Here is a 23174-nt window from a genome sequence, read left to right as displayed (position 1 = left end):
AAAGAACTGGAGCCATCAGTGGAATGAAGTGCGTGTCTGTGGTAGTTGTGGTTGATACAGTTCAAGCATACTGTGCAGTTTGAAGGGACTCGGTGCCTAAAAACTGATTCCTTTTTAAATGAAGCATTGTCCAGACACATTAGATTGTTCAAAGGTTTACCTGTAGAACTTTCTTCAGAACAGAAGATGTATCAAATGATACACCCAAACAGTTCCATAAGACATATGGCAGGCAAAGGCGTAGGCTCGGCATCTTACAACATATGAAATAATTCCAACAGACGCAGAAACAGAGGTCTGCCTCTCCCCACAGCCTGTGGCTGTGTGCTCCTGCAAAGCTTCATTTACGCCCTCACTCTCACAGAGCCTAGGAACGAAGAACTCCAGCCACCACCCTGCCAAGATGCCGAATTTGCCATTCAATACCCTCTCATGTGATCTAAGGTTAAAGCTCAGAGCTATCTGAGAACAATAACAGTTAATCATCAGTTACAGATAGGTAGCCGTGTTGGTCTGCCATAGTCAAAACAAAAACAATTCCTTCCAGTAGCACCTTAAAGACCAACTAAGTTAGTTCTTGGTATGAGCTTTCGTGTGCATGCACACTTCTTCAGATACCTGATACTTCTTCAGATACCTTCCAGGTGCTACTGGAAGTTAATCATCAGCCCATCATGGCAGCTCAGAGAGCTCCTTTTTGCTCTTAATTTACCTTCAATGGAATCTTCAAGTTAAACCCTTTCACCAATGCATACAGGTATTCCCATTTCGGTGTGAATTAAACCAGTTATACTTAACAGATACCAGCAGTTTTTCCAGATGCAATTAATTTAGTTTGTCCCACAGAACATAACAGGAGCACCCTCCAGATGTTTGGGACTACAATTCCCATCATCCCTAGCTAACAGGACCATCTGGAGGGCCGGAGTTTGCCTATGCCTGCTCTAGATCATTTCCCAAACTTGGGGTCTCCAGCTGCTTTTTGGACTACAGTTCCCATCATCCCTGAACACTGGTCTTGCTAGCACAGGATGATGGGAGTTGTAGTCCAAAAACAGCCAGAGACCCTGTTCTCACAGTGATCAGCCAACAACATCTGGAGGGCCACGCATTCCCCAGAGAGTAATGGCACTTGGGGAATTGGCTTTTGATTATATAAATGTTTCTGAAGCTTAGCTGGACACCTCATTTAGGAACACTAGCTGAGTTTCCATCGGCCTGGGAGGGAGCGGGGGCGGGGGAAGATATAATCCCTGCTTCCCTCCCAAGCCTGCTATTTAAAACAAAATAAAATTAAGCAGAGCAAGTTTGCATCCCTGCAAGTTCTTCCTTATGAAAATAGATACCAGATGCAAAAGCTTAAACTAAGTGCAGTGCATTAAACAATTAGTGTGGCTCATTGAGCCAACCAGAACCCACTTTTTATTTTTGACTGACGGATGATAAACACGGCCATCTGCTCCTGGTGGCTGGCGCTGGAGGAGAGGATGACAAAGATGCCCTTCTTTGAGTCAGGCTCATGGGGAACACGCAGGCCGCAACTTCCAGAACCGGTGAAAATGCTGTGATATTCTTTCCCTCCTTCCAAATGTTAAAACCAGGAACAGGGGATTTTTAAAATTTTATTGTATTTTTGGCAGCTCAAGGGCCACATCCCTACATGAGCAACCTTCCTTGGACTGCATGACAAGGAATATTCCCTTACAGGAAAAAGAACAGTGTTGGAGTAGCGGCAGTGAGAGATTTCAGCATGTAGAGAGCCCCAAAGGCTGGAGAGAGAGGGTGTGTGTGTGTGTGGAGGGTTACCTGCAGCCCTTGGCTCTGAGGTTCCCCACCCTTCTGCTAGACCAGGGATTCCCAAACCTGGGTCACCATCCATTTTTTGGACTACAACTCCCATCATCCCTAGCCAGCAGGAGCAGTGGTCAGGGATGATGGGAGTTGTAGTAAAAAAAAACAGCTAGAGACCCCCAGTTTGGGAATCCCTGTGCTAAACCTAACAACAGCAGCATGTTTTCTTACCTCAGGGTTTGTGGCTTGTAAAAACTTTGCTTTTATTTATGAAGAATAGTTTGTGACATTTTTATTAGTTAGTAGTAGTGGTAGCAGAACTCATAGCAGGGTTTCTCTAATGTTTGTATGTTTCCCACACATGGAAGTTCTGTTTAGGTGTCAGGACTGGTAGCCCATAATAGGCCTCCATGATTTTTCTCATAACCATTTTCTCCTGTTTAAAAACATTTAGGCTTGTTGCCATCACTGTATCTCACAATAGCAAATTCTGCACAGGAACATGCTGTTTTACATCTTGTCTGGCTCTCATTTTGGGGTTCACAGAGGAATTTTGCCCCAGGCCAAATTGTTTTCACCTCCTGTGGGGTGTGTAGTCTGCTTCAGGAATTTGATATCTCTGAATTCCAGTGGGAACTTACCTGACCTGAACCCCCTGGACTAATGTGCAGATCAGCTTCCGACTTTTAAAAAGTTCTAAAATGCATAATTTAGGACAAAATCCATTTAGAAATATGCACGTTGAGATAAAATACATATTTAAAAAGGCTGTGATGAAATGCCCATTTAAGTATTATTGAGATAAAAAAAATCCATGCAGATTAATAATAATTATTATAGTAGTTTAATGAGCAAACGAGGTGGAACAGACTTAGGATCCAACACGTGCAAAATGGGTGTGTACTTAGGAATGGACTGAGACTTTCTGTCTCTGTGTGTGGCTTGACTTGCATGCATGAATTGTGGCGAGCTCCTCTGGAGATAAAACAACATGGAAAATCCCATGCAAATAGCCACTTAAAGCACAATGCAAAATTTAAGCTAGAGAAATGAAGAGAGCCAGCTGCCTTCATGTGGCTCTGTCAGCAGGAGATTTTTAAAAAGGCTTACTGTGGATGCTACAGTTCTTTGCAATCTCCACTGCGTCCCACAAAATCTTACTCCTTTATCATTTCCATTACAGCAAAGTACACAAAACCCAGGGCCTCTTAAGCAACTGGCAAATTATGCACAGGTGCATATTTGGCACATGCTTGGCATCTCCGGTATCCAAATAAGTAGGGTAGTATGCATGTTGCTAGGGATGCGGGTGGCGCTGTGGGTTAAACCACAGAGCCTGGGACTTGCCGATCAGAAGGTCGGCGGTTCAAATCCCCACGACAGGGTAAGCTCCCGTTGCTCGGTCCCTGCTCCCCTGTGGCCGACTCTGGGGTTGCGGCGCTCATCTCGCTTTATTGGCCGAGGGAGCCAGTGTACAGCTTCCGGGTCATGTGGCCAGCATGACTAAGCCGCTTCTGGTGAACCAGAGCAGCGCACGGAAACGCCATTTACCTTCCCACCAGAGCGGTACCTATTTATCTACTTGCACTTTGAGGTGCTTTTGAACTGCTAGGTTGGCAGGAGCAGGGACCGAGCAAAGACCCCGTTGTGGGGATTTGAACCGCCGACCTTCTGATCGGCAAGTCCTAGGCTCTGTAGTTTAACCCACAGTGCCACCCGCGTCCCTGCATGGTATCTCCTTCAAAAAATGACCAGACCGTTGCAAAAATAACATTATTCATGAAGAAGAAGTGGAATTCAGAGGAGGACACAGTGCCATTGATCACTGTTTCGCTCTGAACCGTATTATAAGGAAATATACTAAGAACAATCTTTATGTAGCCTTTATTGATCTTTCTGCTGCATTCGACTCTCTTAATCGAAACGGACTGTGGGAGAAATTTCAAATTGCTAACATCGACTGCAGACTTCTGCTGTTGACCCAAGAACCATACAGAAATGAGGGTCAGAGTAGGTTTAAATGGTGGTATGACTGATGCTTTTAAAATGTCACAAGGAGTGAAGCAAGGTTGCTTTCTGACTCCCATTCTTTTAAACTTTTATATTAATGATTTGGTGCCACGTTTAGCCAATGCAAACTTTAACTCTATCCAGTAATTAGGAATAGGAAGATCTCAATATTTCATGTATCCAGATTATTTTGTATTCCTCTCTCTTTCTTGATTACGTCTCAAAAATTTCTTGGAGGTGTTCAGTGCATACTTTCTATAAATTATTCTTAAGACCAATGTTATGATTTTTGGCACAGGCCTATGTTTAAATGGTGCTTAGATCAGAAAACTACAGTCGGTAGAGCATGAGAACCATTTCGCTCGTTTAGATACCTGGGCATATTCTTTAATGAAGCCCCTGTCTTGGAAGTGGCATATGGAGGCAGTGAAAGTCAAAGCACAGGAAACGATAGGGGCATTGATAAAGTTCTATTACAGTAAAGGAGGCAGCTGATTGAACCTGCCTTAAAGATATTTGGTAGCAAAGTTCTTACTCATATGCTCTGTGGTTTGAACTCCATTAAAGGTTTGGAAACTGTGCAGAATAAGTTCTTTTGGAAGCTAAACTCTCTACCTTCAGGAACATCAGCAGCTATTCTTTGTACAGAATCTGTTGTTGTTGTTTAGTCGTTTAGTCGTGTCCGACTCTTCGTGACCCCATGGACCAGAGCATGCCAGGCACTCCTGTCTGTACAGAATCTGGGTAGCCACAATTAAGGCAGAATCTGGGTAGTCACATTAAGGCAGGAGCGGACTGCACTCAGTTAAAGTATATTTTAAAAGTTGCTACAGTGCCTGTTAAGCATTTTCCTGCACTGCACTATACAGAATTGGGTGATAACCAACTCTGGAAATCAGCTTATCAAGATGTTTAACGCTATTAATATTTTCCGGAACTCTGCTTTGACATTGAATAAATGTCAGCTAAGGGATTGGCTCTTAGTTGCAACTAATTTGAAACACCAGATTTTCCCCTTGATATCTCTTCTTGAGAACAGAGCATTTTAGAGCTAGTTATTTGACCAAACTCTCACCATTTTCCTTAAGAAATGCCTTTACTGAGCTGTGTTTCCAGGTGAAGCCCACTGCAGTCTTGGATGGCTGCTACATACAACCAAGGTCCTGTACGTAGACAGACTTTTTATTTGTGGTCAGCCTCAGATGGAAGGCATAACTCATTATCAGTTAGCCTGCCCCTTATATAGAGATCCAAGAGATCGCTTTCCAAAACCTTTGTTCACACAAGCTAGCAGGCACATTCTGGCAGAAATGGTACAGTTTCTTTGGAGTGACAATAATAGCTTCATCACACAAAGAGTGGTACTGTATGCAGTAGTTGCAAAAAAAAAGAAAGAAAAAATCAGGAAAAGGGAGATACAGTGGTACCTCGGGTTAAGTACTTAATTCGTTCCGGAGGTCCGTTCTTAACCTGAAACGGTTCTTAACCTGAAGCACCACTTTAGCTAATGGGGCCTCCTGCCGCCGGAGCATGATTTCTGTTCTCATCCTGAAGCAAAGTTCTTAACCTGAAGCACTATTTCTGGGTTAGCGGAGTCTGTCACCTGAAGCGTCTGTAACCTGAAGCATATGTAACCCGAGGTACCACTGTAGATGGAATTGCTATAAATTGTTTTGGCGATTTGGAGATTTAATCTTAAATCAAGATGGATTTGAGTTTGTTGGTGTCTCTGGTAACTTACATCATGGGTGTTAGCAAATTAGATTTTTAAAAGGCGGAATAATTTTAGAATTGGAGCTGTCAGAGATGCACAAGGAAACTGTGTCTTAATGCTCAGGGACTTGGCAAAGTCTCTTTTATAGTAGGGATGTATGTTCTGTATTATTTTATTAATGTAGTTGCCTAATACCAATTTGTCATGGCCTTTGGCTGGAGCAATAAACTCATGAACATGAAAATGTAGGTAAACCATTATATGATTTGCAGTAGCACGGGTGAACTGTACCCATTGGACTGCACTGAGTTTGAGGCAATATTGGATGGTTAAATGAAAGCTTTTGTGGTGTTTTGACCCCAGTGCCCTTTTCACACATGCAGGTTGTCGTCAGTTGTTGAGTGATGAATGGGATATATATTACCACACCCCACAACTACTGACACACACTCTCTCTCTTTTTCTTGGACCTTTTAACACTCCCCCCAACCCCTCCTTTGCAGGTATACCTTCACCGGCATTTACACTTTTGAATCATTGATAAAAATTCTGGCAAGAGGATTTTGTATGACAGAATTCACCTTCCTCCGGGACCCATGGAACTGGCTAGATTTTTCTGTTATTGTCATGGCGTAAGTAGCATTTTTCTCATTCCTCTCCTAAAAGGCGATTGGCTAGATCAGGACCGAGGTTTTCTTCCCCTGCTCCCATAAACTCCCCGTGACTTCCCTGCTATCCTAGCAAGAAATTCATGTGCTTTAACGGTCCTGGAGCAATGAGGCTGATATGGGATTCTTTTTTTCTTTCTCAGTTGTGCAGGCAACCCATGCCCACCCATTTAACCCAAGCCAGGGCTCTTGCTGGAATGGACCACTTTTATTGATGTAGTAGCCCCAACACATGGGACACACTGCAAGTCCCAGATCCCAGAAGAGCAGCTATTTTCACCTGTACCAAGGAGAACCAAAATGGCGCCAACAGTGATTTAGAATAAGTTGAAGACTTAATCAACCCTGTTTATGGCTCCTGGGAAATCTGCCTCAAATAGAGGTCCTTCTAAAGATAAGAAACAGTCCAGTGTTGGGAGTCTAGTCTTGACTACTTTGACTGGACTCTCAGGCAATTCCCAACCTGTTTAGAAACTGTGTTTGCATGGCCATGGCCATGACCAATGACATGTCTGTACCGTAGACTTAAAGTGGATAGGATAGGGATCCACTCTCCTCAGAGAACCCCAGGAATTGCAGATCCATGAAATGTGGAGGATCTGGGAATTCCAGAAATCTACAAATCTTGTGTTTTTCTTTTGTCAGAGAATCATGGGAACTGTGAGGTAGGGAGGAGGATACAGGATCTCTAATAACAGACTTTGATTCCCATTATCGCCTCTGGAATGATCTTGTGTCATAATTTGGCATTGTTCATTCCAAGGGGAGTTCTAGGAGAGAGAGAAATATCCTGTCTCCTCACTGGCAGTTTGCCAGTTGTGCTTCCCATTCCCATCCCAGAATAGCCCTCAAAACGCCCTGAAATGCAAACTAGGAGAGGCGCATTTCATTTACTTACTTATAAATAAGTGTTTATTAACTGCTCGATATTTCAAAAGAAGAAGAAGAAAAAGACCATTTAAGCAGTTTTCACTATGTGCTGTATCAGTTGAAACAAAAATACGACCTAAAACCGATAAAACAGCATTCCTTCATTGCAAGAGGCTGGTCTAGGGACCCTTTGTGTTCCTTCCAGCTCCACAGTTCTATGAATCTAACAGTATAAAACATATGGAAGCCAATCAAATAGAGAACCAGGGCATTCATACACATCAAGCAGGGCTCAGTCTTATGGGTCAGGAAAAGTCTGGGTCAAAACTTATGTCCTTACAAAACCTCTGAAGCAGCTGGCGGTTGCTTCTTCACATACGGCAGAAGGAAAGACACTCCACAGGACAACAGAAAATATCCATTTGGGGGACGCTACCCGGTGATATTCTTTAGAGCAGAATTTCCTTAGACGATCTTCTGCCCATCACTTTCATCGCGAATGCTTCTCCCCCCACCTCCAAAACTGGGACCGAACAGCTGAAATTTCAGCTTGGCTTCAGCAAATTCTTCTTTTCTTCATTGTGTACACCTGTGTAGTTTTACCTGTGTGAACATGCTGAAAGCCTGCATAGCCATTTCCCTTGGCGGCGAGGCTCCTTTAGAACTGCTGCTGGTAACAGATTGTAGGGGGTTTTTCCCCGCGCTAGCATAGCTTCAAGATCAAATGCCCACTTTGGTTTTCAAACAGGGCAAGCAACAGCAGAGTTTTTATTTATTAATCAGAACTGTTTATACCCCACCTTTCAGGAGGCTCCAAAGCAGCTTCAAAGTGCACTTCAAACCACAATAAACAATATCGACACGTAGGGCAGGTCATTGGGATCCTTTCCCACAGGCAGCTGATGGTAGATGGTCCTTTGTGGGGAGGAGACAGTCCACCTGGACTTCTTCTCCCCTTGCCTCCCTCCATCTCCTGGAATCCCTTCCTCCTTCCTCCTTTTCCCCCTCCAGTTCTTTCCACCTCTGGCTGCTGGAGAGGGATCATGGCTCAGGGCTTCAGCATCTGCTTTGCATGCTTCCAGGTTCAATCCCCAGCTTCTCCAGGTAGCGCTGGGGCCCCCCATGTCCGAAACCCCAGAGAGCTTCTGCCAGTCAGTGTAGACCAGTGTTCCCCAACCTTGGGCCTCCAGCTGTTTTTGGACTACAACTCCCATCATCCCTTGCTAGCAAGACCAGTGGGCGAAAAATACGGTATATGCCGCCCTTCATCATAAGATCTCAGGGCAGTTCACAGAATAACATACCGGAAAAAACAGGTAAATAATGAAAACAATACAGCAAAACAATACCCCCCCCCTTTCCCACAGACACATTTAAAAAGCTGTAGAATATTAATCAGGTATGTTACAACTTCCTATGTCCCTATGCTGATGTGCTAGGTAGTGTGGTAGACTTGCATGGTCCCGCTGTACTGATTCTTTCCAAGTTTTGGCACCAACAGTTGTGGGTTTTTCTTTATTATTTAAAAAAAAAGCCTTACACAAGGACAGCATCCTGTTGGTCTGCACTTTGCAGAACCTGGCAGTATCTTTGTGTCAGGACTCTAGTCTGGCACGGCAGAAGGAAAACCCACATGGCTGCCGTCCCAATTAGGGCCAGAGTGCACCGCAGGGCTGGAACCCTTTTGCTGCAGTCTTGGGTTGCTTTCTCTCCCCGGCCAATAGGCAGATTCTGGCAACCGCCTGGGCTTGCCTATTAGGTGGACTGCCCGCCTGCTCTCTTGGCAGGACGGTGGCTGGCCTGGCAGCCTGCTAGCTTACGTCTTGGCTGGGCTCTCGTCTTCTGTTCAAAGCGAATTCTTAATTATCCAGCCCTAAGCCCGCTCCCTGCAAATGGAAACAAAAAAAGGATCTCCTATTCAGGACAGCTGCTGAGTTGGCCGGCCGAAGGGAACCGAAATAGGAACATCTAGAGCAAAGAGCAAATTAAGGTATCACAGGCGACAAGGGCTGTAAAGGCACGCCGGCGGGGTGGGGGCAGTCAATAGGCACTGCCATTTTATTTTTGGGAAAAAATAAAAGTAATTGTACTGGAAATACATTTTTAAAGGGAAGGGAAGTAATGGCGCAGAAAAGGGCATTGCCACGACAACCAGGCAGTTCCGCCTGAGTTTAAAAATCTCGTCAATCCCCCCCCCTTTAAAAAAAAAAGTCTTGGCTGCAGTTCCGGCAAGCACTTAAGCAGAGGTACCTTAAGCTATGACTCCCACTGTCATTGCAAGTATGAAATTGGCTTTTATAACCTGAGCTCTGGCTTCACCGGCAACTGCTTTAGGGTTGTGTGCAAAAAAACAACAACAACACAGTTGAAAAAAATTAAATCAACTTTTATTTAAAAGTCTAAAGACCCCTGCCTTTTCCTGTTTCTTTAATAATAAAGTCCCTTTCGTAAAAATAAAAAAAGAGCATTCTGACCCTTGGAAATTAACTTTTCCAATGGCATCTTATGCCCATAATCTGGGTGCCTGGCTGGAAAGTCACAGGACTCCTGGCCAAACTGGCCTCGGGAGACCACAGGCCAGAGCTTCTCCATCTCTTGTCCTTTCGTATGAGAGCATTCTTCCTTCCTCAGTTACAGGAGCGCAAGCTGCCTGGGACTTCAGTCCAGGAAGCTTCATAAACGAAACCTGCATAGCCCATCCCATTTAATGGTTGCCTGGATTAATTGGGCTGTTATCAGGTGATAAATTTGTTAAGTTAAACGCTGGCTCCATCAGGAAACTGTGGCAAGGCCTCATTAGCTTCGCTGCAGCTACAATGGAAACCTACTGTGCTAATAAGCCCACATGAAGGGTTGCCGTCTCCAAATGTTAGGCTATCCTCTAGGCAGGTCTTTCAAGCATATGGTTAAGCGCCAATAAAATCTTAACGCTTCTAATTCCCATTGGGTTTCATAACCTAACGCAGCCGCACTTGCAAGGATTTCTCTGCTTGCCGCGAAAGCTGCAGGTGCCACAGTCGTATCCTGTTTCCAGAGAGCTTGGAGAGGCAAGGGAACATTGGGAGAGAGTGTGCCCTTGTTTTCCTTAGTTACCAGAGGTCTTGAGTGCGCAACCATTTGTGGTGTTCTTAGGCCTTTACAGTGCAATCTGACCCACCATGGAGGAGAGGGCTATCACTGGCTACTAGTCATGATGTCTGCAGTCTTCCTGCACAGTTCGAGGTAGCAATGTTTTCAAATACCAGTTGCATGTCGAGGTCCCCAAGCCACCCCCCAAATAAATCACAATTCACACAGAATTTTTCTTTAAGGTTTTTGGCATAATTTTGGCCACAACTTTGTTAAAATACATAAATGTGAGTGGTTGCTTAGGCGTTGGTTCCGACTATCTGTCCCCATCCAGGGACAGAACTGACTTCCGGATTCCAGCAAAAGCCAGTAAGGGAAAACAATATTGGGAAGAAAATGGAGCTGGGCACCAGGCCCTCACCTCTCCCCGCATGCTCCCAGGGGCTTGTGCGGCCCAATCCCATGCCAGGGATTCGGATGAAAGTATGGCAAGCCCCTGGATTCCTTTAACAGAATTCCCTTGCAGCAGCAGCATTAGAGGGGCAGGCACAGCCAATCCATGCCCCTCCACCAACCAAAAAATTAACCAATGCCTAACCACAACCTTACAAGTTGTGATGATTTGCTAAGCAGTAGGCAAAAACCAAATGGCACCAGCCAATCCGCCAAATGGACAAAATTCCTTCCAGGCCCCTGCCCCCAAAGCAGACGACCCCATGATGACAGGCATAGCAAGGTCAAACACAAAAGGCCTAAATAATTGATCCAGTGCACGCAGCGAAAGAGAACGCTCAATGCTGCGTGCTCAGTATATAAAACCCTTGGTCCATCCCACAAATTGGCACATCAAAATTTCCCCAGTAACTCTAACAGCCCAATCACTGCTATACAATCCCACCCAGCAACAGAGGGGTGGCCTGTCGGACCACACCGCAACACGTGCTCTCCATGAAGGAGAACACGCTTTGCTGGAAACCATTAAACTATGGAACTCACTCTCACAAGAGGCAGCAATGGCCACCAGCTTTGGATGGCTTATGGACACACTCATGTAAGATAAAGCTGTCCTGTGCCTCCATGGTCAGAGGCAGTAATGCTTCTGAATACCAGTTCCTGGAAACCACAAGAGGGGAGAATTCTCTTGTGCCCACCTTCTGCTCCCTGGTTTACTATAGGCATCTGGTTGGCCCCTGCGAGAACAGGATGCTGGACTAGGTAGGCCATTGGCCTGACCCAACAGACTAGTCTTACGTTCTTATCAGAGAGGAAAAGAAGTAGCACCACACACAAACCCCGGCTGTCTAAGAACAAATTGGTAGGCTTCTGACATACATTAGTGTGTTTTTGCGTGGGCATTGCACACTAAAATCACCCCAAAGGGATTTTCTCTCTGTTTCCTTTTGAGAATAGTAATTGCATTGGTGTTTGGGACGCGGGTGGCGCTGTGGGTTAAACCACAGAGTCTAGGATTTGCCGATCAGAAGGTTGGCGGTTCGAATCCCCGCGACGGGGTGAGCTCCCATTGCTCGGTCCCTGCTCCTGCCCACCTAGCAGTTCGAAAGCACGTCAAAGTGCAAGTAGATAAATAGGTACCACTCCGGCGGAAAGGTAAATGGCGTTTCCGTGCGCTGCTCTGGTTCGCCAGAAGGGGTCCCTTTACCTTTAATTGCATTGGTCTGTTGTACTAAACAACAACAACAGCAACAACAATCAGTATGTTTATTTGAGAGTGACCCTGTCCAATCCAGTGGGACTTACTTCTAAGTAGGCGTATGTAGGATTGCGAGTTCTAATCTGCGGCAGCCACGATGAAGAATGAAGCAGGTCAGTTTTTATCCCAAAGTAGTCAATCTACAACATTTCCCCCCAAAGCTCAGAGATCTCCAGCTGTTTTGGGGACTACAAAAACATCATGCCCTGACCACTGGTCCTGCTAGCTAGGGATGATGGGGGTTGTAGTCCAGAAACAGATGGTGCCCTGAGTTTGGGAAACACTGATCTGGAGCATTTGTGTCTCTGATTCTACCCATCTTTGACTCTCTTTCCGCCTACCAGGAGCACGAAACACCCAACCTTTGAGATAATATCACTCTCAACGGGTTCAGGGGGAAGGCATTGGGAATAATGGTGCAAATTATATTTGTACGTATTTGGCTTCACCTATTTCTGTAGTGTTTGTGCACCCCTTTCCTTTTGGGGTTGCCACCGAAAACAGCAGCAGTTCCCAAGCCTTGCAGGAGTGATGGGAAAAGCAGAACATCAGACCACTGAGCCATCTATCACAGGACTGTCTGCATTGACTAGCAGTTGCTCTCCAGGGTTTCAGGCAGGGACCAATTCCTAGCCCTCCCTGGCAATGGATTCGACCCTAGGACCTTCTGAATGCAAAGCAGATGTTCTTCCACTGAGCTATGCCCCTCCCCTGTGTTTGGTATTGCTAGATGTTATCAGGAGGAAGAGGAGGAAGAGATGCAGAGCTCCTGCTCTCGGTCGCAGCCACACATTCTCTATTGCATCCAGTTCTGGCCTTTGGTTCCCACCTAGTTAATCTAGTGGGAAAAGATGGGGATGCAGTGTCAGCATGAAGAAAGATGCTCTGGCTTTCTTTGAGCTCTCCATCAGAGTGTCTAGGTCATTGTGTCATGGTTCTTGCTGGTAGCAGGACCAAGAACTCTGTGCGCCATGTTCCTTGCACAGACAAGGTGAGCTGCTACGAGCAGATGGCAGCACTTGTACATCTCTGTCACGTTCTTAGGTAACGAACCACTGGCTCTTCTTTTATCAGTCAATACTCTCTTTGCAAGCAAGTGGCCCTCCAAACACGAAAAGAGGTGTACTGTGCTGTGGATCGCATAGGATTTGGCTAAGGTGGTAGCTGAGTTTCACGTGGTATCTGAATTTCACATGGTTAAGATAAAGTCCCCCTGCAAGGTCAAAAGCTGGATAATGCAGGCAAGCAGCATTATCAGAGTTCAATGACATATTCCAGCCAGGCAAAAAGCACCCAGGGAAGGCATGTTGAGGGGTGTGGGGAGAATCCTGAGGGCCAGACAGAGAGGATTGGAGGGCCACATTTGGGCTCCATGCCTGAGGTTCCCAACCACGGGGCTAAACCATGGGTAATGCCAACAAGAAAGGGGATGGGAGGGATTTGCCCTGGAAAGGGAAAGAGACAGGTAAAGGGAGGGATGCATCTGATTTTGGCCCAGGGAAAACACACCTCTTTTTGAATCTGAAAGGGATTCCCATGTTAGTCTGTTGCAACAAAAGCAAGGAAGGTCAATCAATCAATCTTTATTGCGGTCAAAGACCAGACAGAGCAAGGAGGTTCTTGTGGCACCTTAGAGACTGATCAGTTTTTGGGTGCCATAAAAGTTTGCAGACTAGAGCCCAGTACATCAGATGCATAAAGTAGAAAAATATATGAGTATTAGGGGGCAGGGGCAGGAGCAGGATGGGTTGGAAGCAGTGTAGTCAAAAGGCCATGAGACATAAGAGATGCTGCCTATGACATTTCTATGCAAAACTCAGGCATTAGGGCAATGCCTTGATTAGGCCAAGCAAAATGTCACAAAACAGTGTTCAAGCTTTCATGTTCTCCAGATAAGATAAGTACAATGACCATTCGCAACTGCACGAATTAGTGAAAACAAAAGCATTCTAACTGAGATATTGCGTTACTAGTTTTTAATCTTTTATTTGCTTATGTAACTTAAATAGAGAAGATATTTTAAAAGGGTCACTGAGCCCCGTCCTGTTCTCTCTTTCCTGCCCACACCCCATTTAACACTGGCCTGGTTCACACACAACACTAAGCCATGGTTTGCTTAGCCAAAGCGTAGCTTGGCTGACACCCAGCCCAGTCAACTAACCATGGACGTTTCCTGGCAATGAACCACAATCTGAAACTATGGTTTGTGGCTGACTCACAGACTGTGGCTTGGTTTGGCTCTGTGTCCAAATCCAGCAACTTTGCTTTGCCATGGTTTGCTTGAGCACCCACCAAGGATGCTCACTAAGCAACAGAAACACAAGGCAAAACAATCTGTGACTCATTTGATCTTTTGTGAGGCTACTTGTGGTTTATTGAACAATCCATAATTAAAAGAAACTATGGCTTAGTATTATGTGTGAGCGTACCCACAGTGTGCTAGAAGCTACCTATCTCCCTATCCATCTTAAACCAAGGTGTTTTGTTTTTCTGTTTTGTATTATTTTTTATCCTTTAAATCAGGGGTGGGAAACCTGGACTCTCAACTCCCATCATCCCAGACCATTGGCCATGATGGCTGGGGCTGGTGGGAATTGGGAGTCCAGAACATCTGAGTAGACACAGAGGTTCCTCACCCCTGCTTTAAGCAGTTGGAAGCTGCCACAGGAGGAGGCATCCATGAACAATATTTGTGGTTTTAAGGAAATGCATTTTCCAGACAAAGCATTCGGAATGGTCCTTTTTAAATAGAAAGATTAAGTTACCGAGTCTCATGATGTCATTGTCTGTCTGTTCTCACTCCTGCCCCAATGAAGAGAAGGGCTGGTAGGGTCTGTATTCATTCCAGGCAGAGCTCCTATGGAGGCAGCACTGAGCTTTGCTTTCTTTCGTTTTAATATCTCACCCCCCCCACTCCCCACCCCAAATTGCTTCCTTGTTGATGCATTTTAACAACTTAGTGGGAAGGTTCCCGCTCAAGAGCCCAACTTTAAAGAGGAAATAACTCAGCTACATTTTAGAGCTCACATTTTGAATTCAAAACGTTTCCAGAATTGCATTTGAAAATAGGAAGTTTTGAGAAAAGAAAAGGAAATGGAATATTAAAGTGTTTCTGATTACGGTTAGAGGACTTTGTTGCAAGTTGCCACATTCAAGAAAGTTTTGCACCTTGTTTCTGTCTCCCCCCCCAAAAAAAAACCCTCAGTCATTTAGTACAGTATAATTAATGTTGAGGGAGATATCAAATATAAATTCAAATGTATGGCAAACACATTAAAACTAGAATAATTTGCATGAGAATTTCCCACAATATCCCTCTCAGCTCTCTTGTATAGAGCTGTGAGACTGTAAATTAAAGCTGCTTGGATGTTCCATCTTTTGATTTTGAAGTCTCTGCCTCCACCCAACTGCCCAGTGCTTGATCTATAAAGTTTGGAGGTTGGAGGTTTCCTCATTCCTCATTTTTTAAAAAACCACACAGAGTCGCTTGCCGTAGGAATGATACTCTGCTAAAAGCAGAGTTTGCAGTACTTCCCAATTATTAGAACACATACACACACTCGCAATCCTTTTACACCAGCCTTCAGATGTTTGGGGTTATAGCTCCCAGCCAACATGGTCAGGGATGATGGAAGCTGTAGTCAAGAGCATCTAGAGGGCATCTGGTTGGGGAAAACCAACATAACATCATCCAGTAATATTAACTATTTCCAGGCCCCTTGAATTGACCTTCAGCTTGGGATAGATGTGTTGCTTTCTCCAAGAAAGCTTGCTTCTCTTAATGCCTATCCGCTCCTTAGCATTCAAACCTGGCTGGTTTTATGTGATCCATGCCCAGAAACTCAATAGTTGCCAACCTTGCCTTCCCCTTCTGGCCTGATTGCAGGAAGCTCAGAGATGGGATTCCATTACGCTGTGCAGCCGAGGTACACACACACAAAGATACACACACATACACACCACCCCTGTCTTCCTGTTCCATGGCACTCACCAATGGCATGATTCAGTTGGCCTACCAAATCTAAGCCAGTCATCAAAACCCATCTGTGTTCAGGAAGATGATTGCCGCTCCATGATTCCAAGACCAAGTCATGATGACTCATGTCTTTGCCCCAAGTCAGTGGTTTTCCAATGGTGAGATGGTCTACATTAGGAGCATTCTCAGGGGTTCCTCAATGAGAATATCAGTAATGGTGGGCAAGAAAGACGCTTCGCCTGCTAATACTGATCTTGCTCAGCAGTGCATTGTTGCAGGATATTTTTGGTTGAGTTCCAGGATGCCCTTTGCATTCACAACAGGGCACTATAGAATATGGTGCATGGCACAAGGTGCAGCAACCTTTCAAAGGCTATGTATGTCTGGGACTGATCAGTGCCTGGAAAGGAGACCGTGTTAGGAACCCTCCGTACACTGTCTTGAGCTCCATCACAGAAGAAAGGTGGGCTGTAAATTACCATATTTTTTGCTCTATAAGACTCACTTTTTCCCTTCTAAAAAGGGGAAATGTGTGTGCGTCTTATGGAGCGAATGCAGGCTGCGCAGCTATCCCAGAAGCCAGAACAGCAAGAGGGATTGCTGCTTTCACTGCGCAGCGATCCCTCTTGCTGTTCTGGCTTCTGAGATTCAGAATTTTTTTTTTCCTGTTTTCCTCCTCCAAAAACTAGGTGCGTCTTGTGGTCTGGTGCATCTTATAGAGTGAAAAATACGGTAAACCCATGATGCCTGATGATGAAGCCTGAGAGCCCTGGCTAACATGCCACATAAGCTAACTTTGTGCCCCAAAACGATCTCATAAACTTCTGCAGCAGGGAAGATAAGCTGGGGCAGGGCTTCCCGAAGGCAGGAGACTTGAAACCCACCAGCCTAAGCTAAATGAGCCAATGCGATGTTCATGCAATCTCCAGCTGCATGTGCCCTGCTGTGTATTTCCAAATAACTGTGGTTTAATTCAACAGGTTTGTAGGAGAATTTACAAAACTAGGCAAAATTTCCGCACTTCGGAATTTCAGGGTATTGAGAGCTTTAAAAACTATTTCGTACATTCCAGGTAAGAAGCCCTGATCCTTGCATATCTGCTCTCAGCTGCAATTGACTTTTTTCCTGTCCCTCCCCAAACCCTTCTCTCTCTCTCTTCTCTTTCTCTCTCTCTTCTTCTGTCATTACTTTGCTGGCGTTGTTGTCACGGTCTTCTTGTGTGTGACTTTCCCTTGTTTGCAGATACATAACTGAATTTGTGGACCTGGGCAATGTATCAGCCTTACGAACGTTCAGAGTTCTTCGCGCGCTGAAAACAATCTCAGTCATTTCAGGTGAAAAAAACAATTTGAGGTTAAACACTTGGGCTGCGTGCACTCACAAAAGCTTATGCGCCATTCCCCGTAGCAAAACGGCTGTCGGTAGGACACAGCTTGAAATAATGAACGGCACTTGACCTGGGAATGGATGAGTGTGGGGAATGGGTCCTGTCAATAGAATACTTTTTTTTCATATGTTTACCCCACTCCCGGCAATTTTTGGTGGAGGCATCAAAGGCTCTTCAGGGCTCTGAAATTTCCCAGCCCATGACAATCATGAGCCGAGAATGCGCCTTGCAAAGTTTCCCGCAGCCCTGTTTTCGTACAGTTTGGGAATGGGAGTCCAACAAATTCAGATTGGCTAGTTAGACATAAATGACTAAATCTGAGTGGGTTGCTTCTCTCTCCCCTCCCCCACTCTCTCTTTAAATAATGAAATAAAAATATTGGGGTAAATGGCAACATATGAAAAAAAAAATCAACCACAAGGAAAAAAAATTGCAAGGCCGATCAATAATTTTTTTGTCATTGTGCTGATCTCCAGGCTAAATTAAAACCAAATGCCATTCATTGCTTTGTTTGGGGTGGAATAAAGGAATCTGAAGGATCTGTTGTGGGCTGCCTCGCCATTATCATTCGATCTGAGTTAATTCCGACCCAACCAATCAATCAATCAATCAATCGGTAGCTCAGTGCAGAGGGAATGTGGGCACAATTCCGCCAAAATGCTCTTCTGCACAAGGGCCACTGATATGAATGGCGTGGTGCTGCTGTGCTTTTATGCGGCTCCTTTTCATTCCATTGTGAAGAATATTCCTGTAGATCATGACCTTTGGCTCCCTCTCCCATTGCCCCCCCCCTTTTTTAGCAAAAGAAACATGCAGCCTCTGTTGCCTTTGTCAGCATTTAAAGATGCTTAGTTACAGTTGCTTTCATCTCTTAAATGGAGGACGGTGTTTTCTCTGAAAGTAGATCGATGGGGAAAACAAGCAAATGTGCCCTCGGTGTATCTATGGACAGGTCTCATTCAGCCTCAGTGTTTAACATTTTTGACCTGCATGGCAAGGTAGAGAAGGTGGCAAAACAACCCCGTGCATGGTAGTTCCTGTAGATGATTATCCTGAACAGATGTTGGCAATTACAGGTCAAAAATAGTCTAAAGAGACTGCTTTTAAAAAGGGGGGTGGGCGAGGAAAAACAACAACATCCATTTAGGAGATGGGAAGATTTTTTTCCACTCCATTAGATGGCAAACATCTTCACTGTGGCGCTCTCGGTTGAAATAGGAACACCAAAGCAACAGCACACATTATCTGCACCCTTAGTATATTTTTAAGGTATGGTTTGCTGAAAATTTCTCCTGTAAGTGTATTTTCCCTCCTCCCGCCATTTCCTATCAGTTTTTGAGAAAAGAAATTGCATTTGGAAGTGATCAAAGGGGAGAGAAATGTCAGTGGATTTTTCACAGGTGGGGTGCAGGTGCCTGCCTGGGAATTAAAGCCCAGGGGAAGACCTAGCATCTCTCGGTGGACTTTCTCAGATCAGGAAGTGTGGGCAGCCAGGAGGACTGCAGAGTGCTGGGTAAATGTTTGCTGGGAAGAAAAACACGTGTGCCCACGCCTCACTCGTGGCCACCTTGCAACGATAAGTTGAGCTGAAAAACCAGCACCTCAGAATGAGGCAGGAAAGGAGAAGGGAACATGTAGTAACAGGAACTGAAGTGATTTGGAAATGGTTGCATGTGGGGGAATCAGTTAGAGTCTCGCCCAGAACAGATTCTTCCCCATACAACAATTGCTACATTACTTTACAGTGGTACCTCGGGTTAAGTACTTAATTCGTTCTGGAGGTCCGTTCTTAACCTGAAACTGTTCGTAACCTGAAGCACCACTTTAGCTAATGGGGCCTCCTGCTGCTGCCGCACCGCCGGAGCACAATTTCTGTTCTCATCCTGAAGCAAAGTTCTTAACCCGAGGCAATATTTCTGGGTTAGCGGAGTCCGTAACCTGAAGCGTATGTAACCCAAGGTACCACTGTAGTTCCTGTTCACCTTACAGAACTAGTGTAATATGCAACAGCATGGCACCAGCCCTCTGGAGTATGTGGCAAGATTTTATAGATCTAGATCTATAGATCTAAATCTAGATCGACTGATCGCTCTAGACTCATCTACTCTCGTTATGCAAAACTCTTGGCTCATCCCAAGGTTCTTCAGGGCTAGTCTTAACCCAGGCAGCAGAAGGAGTTGTGAGGGGGGAAAATGGATTGAACTGCTTCAGGTTTCAGATAGAGCTTTTTTGTTGTTGTTTTGATGGCAGAAGCTTAAAAAAAGGGGGGTGTCCTCTTGCACTTCGAAGTGCAAATGGAAAATGCTCTACCAATGGGAAATGGGGAATGGGATGCCCTCCTGTAGCCTTGAGTCATACAACACACTCGGCCATCTCATACCCTTCAGATGTTTCACCTCAGTAGGACCCGCTGAATTCACTCTGAATTTCACTAGTGACAGCTAGTGGGATCGGCAAAATACGTCTTCCCACTACCCCCACAATCCGACATACGCAAAAATGCTGCTAGTTTTGTTAGTGCAGCTCATCTGCTTTTTCTCAGTTTCCCAGGTTAAAAGGAACGAGGCTGAATGTGTGCACGTTGAAACATAACACAGGCTCTCCACCACGCAGTGCATTTGATGGGCTTGGCATGTCTTGTCAACACAACACAGTGTACATTTTGGGGCTGGTGTGCAGATGAGGCGCACTGCCCTGACTAACTAAGTAATTCCGCTGAAAAATAACAGAGAATAATAATTGTGTGAGGTAGAAGTTCCTCTGAGGAAAGGTTTAAACACAGGGAGACCTGCCATAACTTTAACCGGAGTGCTGAGCGCTGTGATTTAGAAAGAGCATATGAGGCAGCAACCAAAATAAACTTCCTGTGTGTTCCTGTTGCCTCTGACTTGAATGCTAATCAGAAAGTACTGGCTTCCCCCCTGGGCACACACTTCAGCTTCCATCTTGTCTCCATCTTGAGACGCCAGGACTGGCCTGACTGTGTAAGCAGCCCAAGCGATATGTGAACCAGCGTCGCAGCAGAGGATGCTGGGTATCAGGGGTTGCTTGCAGGACTCAGCCCTCAGTGCCATGAGCCAGAACTACTTTCAGAAAGTAGGACAAGGCAAGCCTTCATGCACCAAGTCCGGTCCCCAAAGGGTGGCCATATGTGAAGGAGGAAAGGGCTCCCGTACCTTTACTTGCGGCAAAATATATGGGATTTGCATGGCAAGCTACACCTGCTAAAGTTACCCTCTTCTGCATGGCTATTAAAGGTACGGAAGAATCATCTTCTTTTGCATCCTGCTACCATACCCTCCATGGGACACGGGTGGCGCTGTGGGTAAAACCACAGAGCCTAGGACTTGCCGATTCGAAGGTCGGCGGTTTGAATCCCCGCAACAGGGTGAGCTCCCATTGCTCGGTCCCTGCTCCTGCCAACCTAGCAGTTCAAAAGCACGTCAAAGTGCAAGTAGATAAATAGCTACTGCTCCAGCGGGAAGGTAAACGGCGTTTCCGTGCACTGCTCTGGTTCGCCAGAAGCGGCTTAGTCATGCTGGCCACATGACCCGGAAGCTGTACACCGACTCCCTCAGCCAATAAAGCGAGTTGAGCGTCGCAATCCCAGAGTCGTCCGCGACTGGACCTAATGGTCAGGGGTCCCTTTACCTTTACCATACCCTCCAACAGGTTGAGGCTGAAAACTGGGACGTGTGTCTTCCTGGCTGCGCTCTCATGCAAGTCACATGACTCTCATGAGACAACAGAGGCAAAAAATTTGTGTGTTTTGGGTCTCCATGGGATGTCCCAATTTAATTGGGGCAGTTGAGGGGTATACCTACTGCCCTATGTCCCCAAAGAGAGACAGGCCCTGGTACTTCTTGCAGTAAACTGTTTACTTAGTTCTACTATTTGTTTAGCTCAACACATTTAGGAGGTAAGCCCCCTTTGTCAGGAGCTACACACAATACAAATCATGATACAGTGGTGCCTCGCAAGACGAAATTAATTCGTTCTGCGAGTTATTTCGTTTTGCGGTTTTTTTGTTTTGTGGAGTGCGGATTCCCTGGGTATTAACGGCTTTAAGAAAAAGGAAACAAAATCGCAAGATGTTTTCGTCTTGCAAAGCAAGCCCATAGGGAAAATCGTCTTGCGAAGCAACTCAAAAAACGAAAAACCCTTTCGTCTTGCGCGTTTTTCATCTTGCAAGGCATTCGTCTTGCGAGGTACCACTGTAATGCTGAAAATAATACAAAAGTGCAACATTAGTAATAATACTTAAAAGTACAACACTGTGTGTGTGTATGTGAAGTACCTAAAAAAAGTACCCAAAAAAGGACAAGTTACCGTACATGTTTCTTTTAAAGCCTCTGTTCTTTCAAATCACTTCTAATGTGCATGGTTTTGCCCTTTAAACATTAATAAAAATGGCATACTTTTATGCTAATTTTAATATTATTATTGAAGCTAAATAAACAGCTTAGTGCTAACTATGGGAGGCAGTGGAAGACGGGAGTGCCTGGCGTGCTCTGGTCCAGGGGGTCACGAAGAGTCGGACACGACTAAACGACTAAACAACAACAACAAACAGCTTGGTACAAGCTGGTCTCCCTTCTGCTCCACTGATCTTGGTGCTTCCCCCATCTCCTTGCTTAACCTATATCCTAAGCACAAAGTTTCCAGCTGTCTCATCCAAACTCTTAGGAGCTCCCTTCGTCAAAGTTCAGTTAACATTTTCAGTGAAAACGGGTGGGATGTGCAGATCCCAACCTGTCACCCTTGAAGAATTCCTTTAGTCAGGCATAGGCAAACTCGGCCCTCCAGATGTTTTGGGACTACAACTCCCATGATCCTTAGCTAACAGGACCAGTGGTCAGGGATGATGGGAACTGTAGTCCCAAAACATCTGGAGGGCCGAGTTTGCCTATGCCTGCTTTTAGTCTTCTTGGAGACTCTTTTTTTCCCCTTTTCCCTGAATTATCCAGGTGCTTTTCATTAGTGTGAACTCCCAAGAGTCACCATGAAACTTTGCTGTAGCTGCAATTAGCAGGGTGTTCCAGTTGTGGCACTAAGCCCAACTGATCTCTGCCTCTTATAATATGTCTTGGCCACCACACCAGGTGCCGGAGTCAATAGGGCAAGTCTTTTTTCCATATAAATAGATAGATATTGATAGAGATATAATATAGATACAGATTTATGAAGACTTTGCTTTCACTAGTTTAAAGCAGGGAAGAGGCAGAAAATAGTTCAGGATCTACCAGCAGATCTCTGGGTAACAACAGAAGCAAGAACAAACCATGCCCCCAAATTAGGAGGCTGAAACAAAGAAAGCTTGGGGGAAACCAGGAGTGGACTTAATTCTTAGACTTAATTCTTAAATTCAGACTTTCTTAATTCTTAAGGTCAGAATTCTTAATTCAGACTTACTTCTTAGCATATGCCTGTCCTCCTCAGTTACTATTTTGCACCTTACTTTGGTTGTTGGATCTCAGGGTCCTAGAAAGAAAGAAAGAAAGAAAGAAAGAAAGAAAGAAAGAAAGAAAGAAAGAAAGCCAACACCTTTTACTTCAGTGCTCTGAATTCCTATTAGCTGTTTCACCACTATTACTGCTTATTGATTTAGGTTGCCTTTCTTATCTTTGTAAAATGGTGAGCAATTTTGATTGCATTTAGTACAGCAGTTGGCCACCATTGCTTTCCTTTAATGAAGGAAGTGATATGTTTGTGTGTGTGTATATATATACATATATATACATATGTGTATGTGTGTGTATATACACACACACACATATATAACAGAATCAAAAATCCATATGGCAGAGGTGGGAATGGAACCGCTACCTGCCAGATCCAAGACTAGCTAGCTACCTATTGGGCCCTTAAAACATTCAAGATCTCATAATTAACTCTCATGGTCAGACATGAGAGGAATTTTAATCTATCAACATCTGGAGCACCACACATTTCCCACCTGTTATTTCAAGAGTGATGGT

The 23174-nt window shown here is 45.0% G+C and overlaps 1 protein-coding gene and 1 long non-coding RNA gene across 10 annotated transcripts in view; one reads left to right on the top strand and one right to left on the bottom strand.

Moving 5' to 3' along the window:
- LOC309381042 (sodium channel protein type 5 subunit alpha-like) overlaps positions 1-23174 on the top strand; it is a 215660-nt gene that overhangs the window by 15466 nt on the left and 177020 nt on the right. For all 9 annotated transcript variants that reach the window (XM_081931409.1, XM_081931407.1, XM_081931408.1 and 6 more), the window contains exons 4-5: positions 6019-6147; positions 17052-17143. In XM_081931409.1, the coding sequence (XP_081787535.1) occupies positions 6019-6147; positions 17052-17143 (221 nt within the window). The remainder of the gene's footprint in view (positions 1-6018; positions 6148-17051; positions 17144-23174) is intronic.
- LOC309353405 overlaps positions 1-23174 on the bottom strand; it is a 157457-nt gene that overhangs the window by 50295 nt on the left and 83988 nt on the right. The window lies entirely within an intron of this gene.

This window comes from Podarcis melisellensis, assembly GCF_964234715.1.
Source record: "Podarcis melisellensis genome assembly, chromosome: 12".
Lineage (NCBI taxonomy): Eukaryota > Metazoa > Chordata > Lepidosauria > Squamata > Lacertidae > Podarcis > Podarcis melisellensis.
This window is presented reverse-complemented; position numbering and strand designations above follow the sequence as displayed.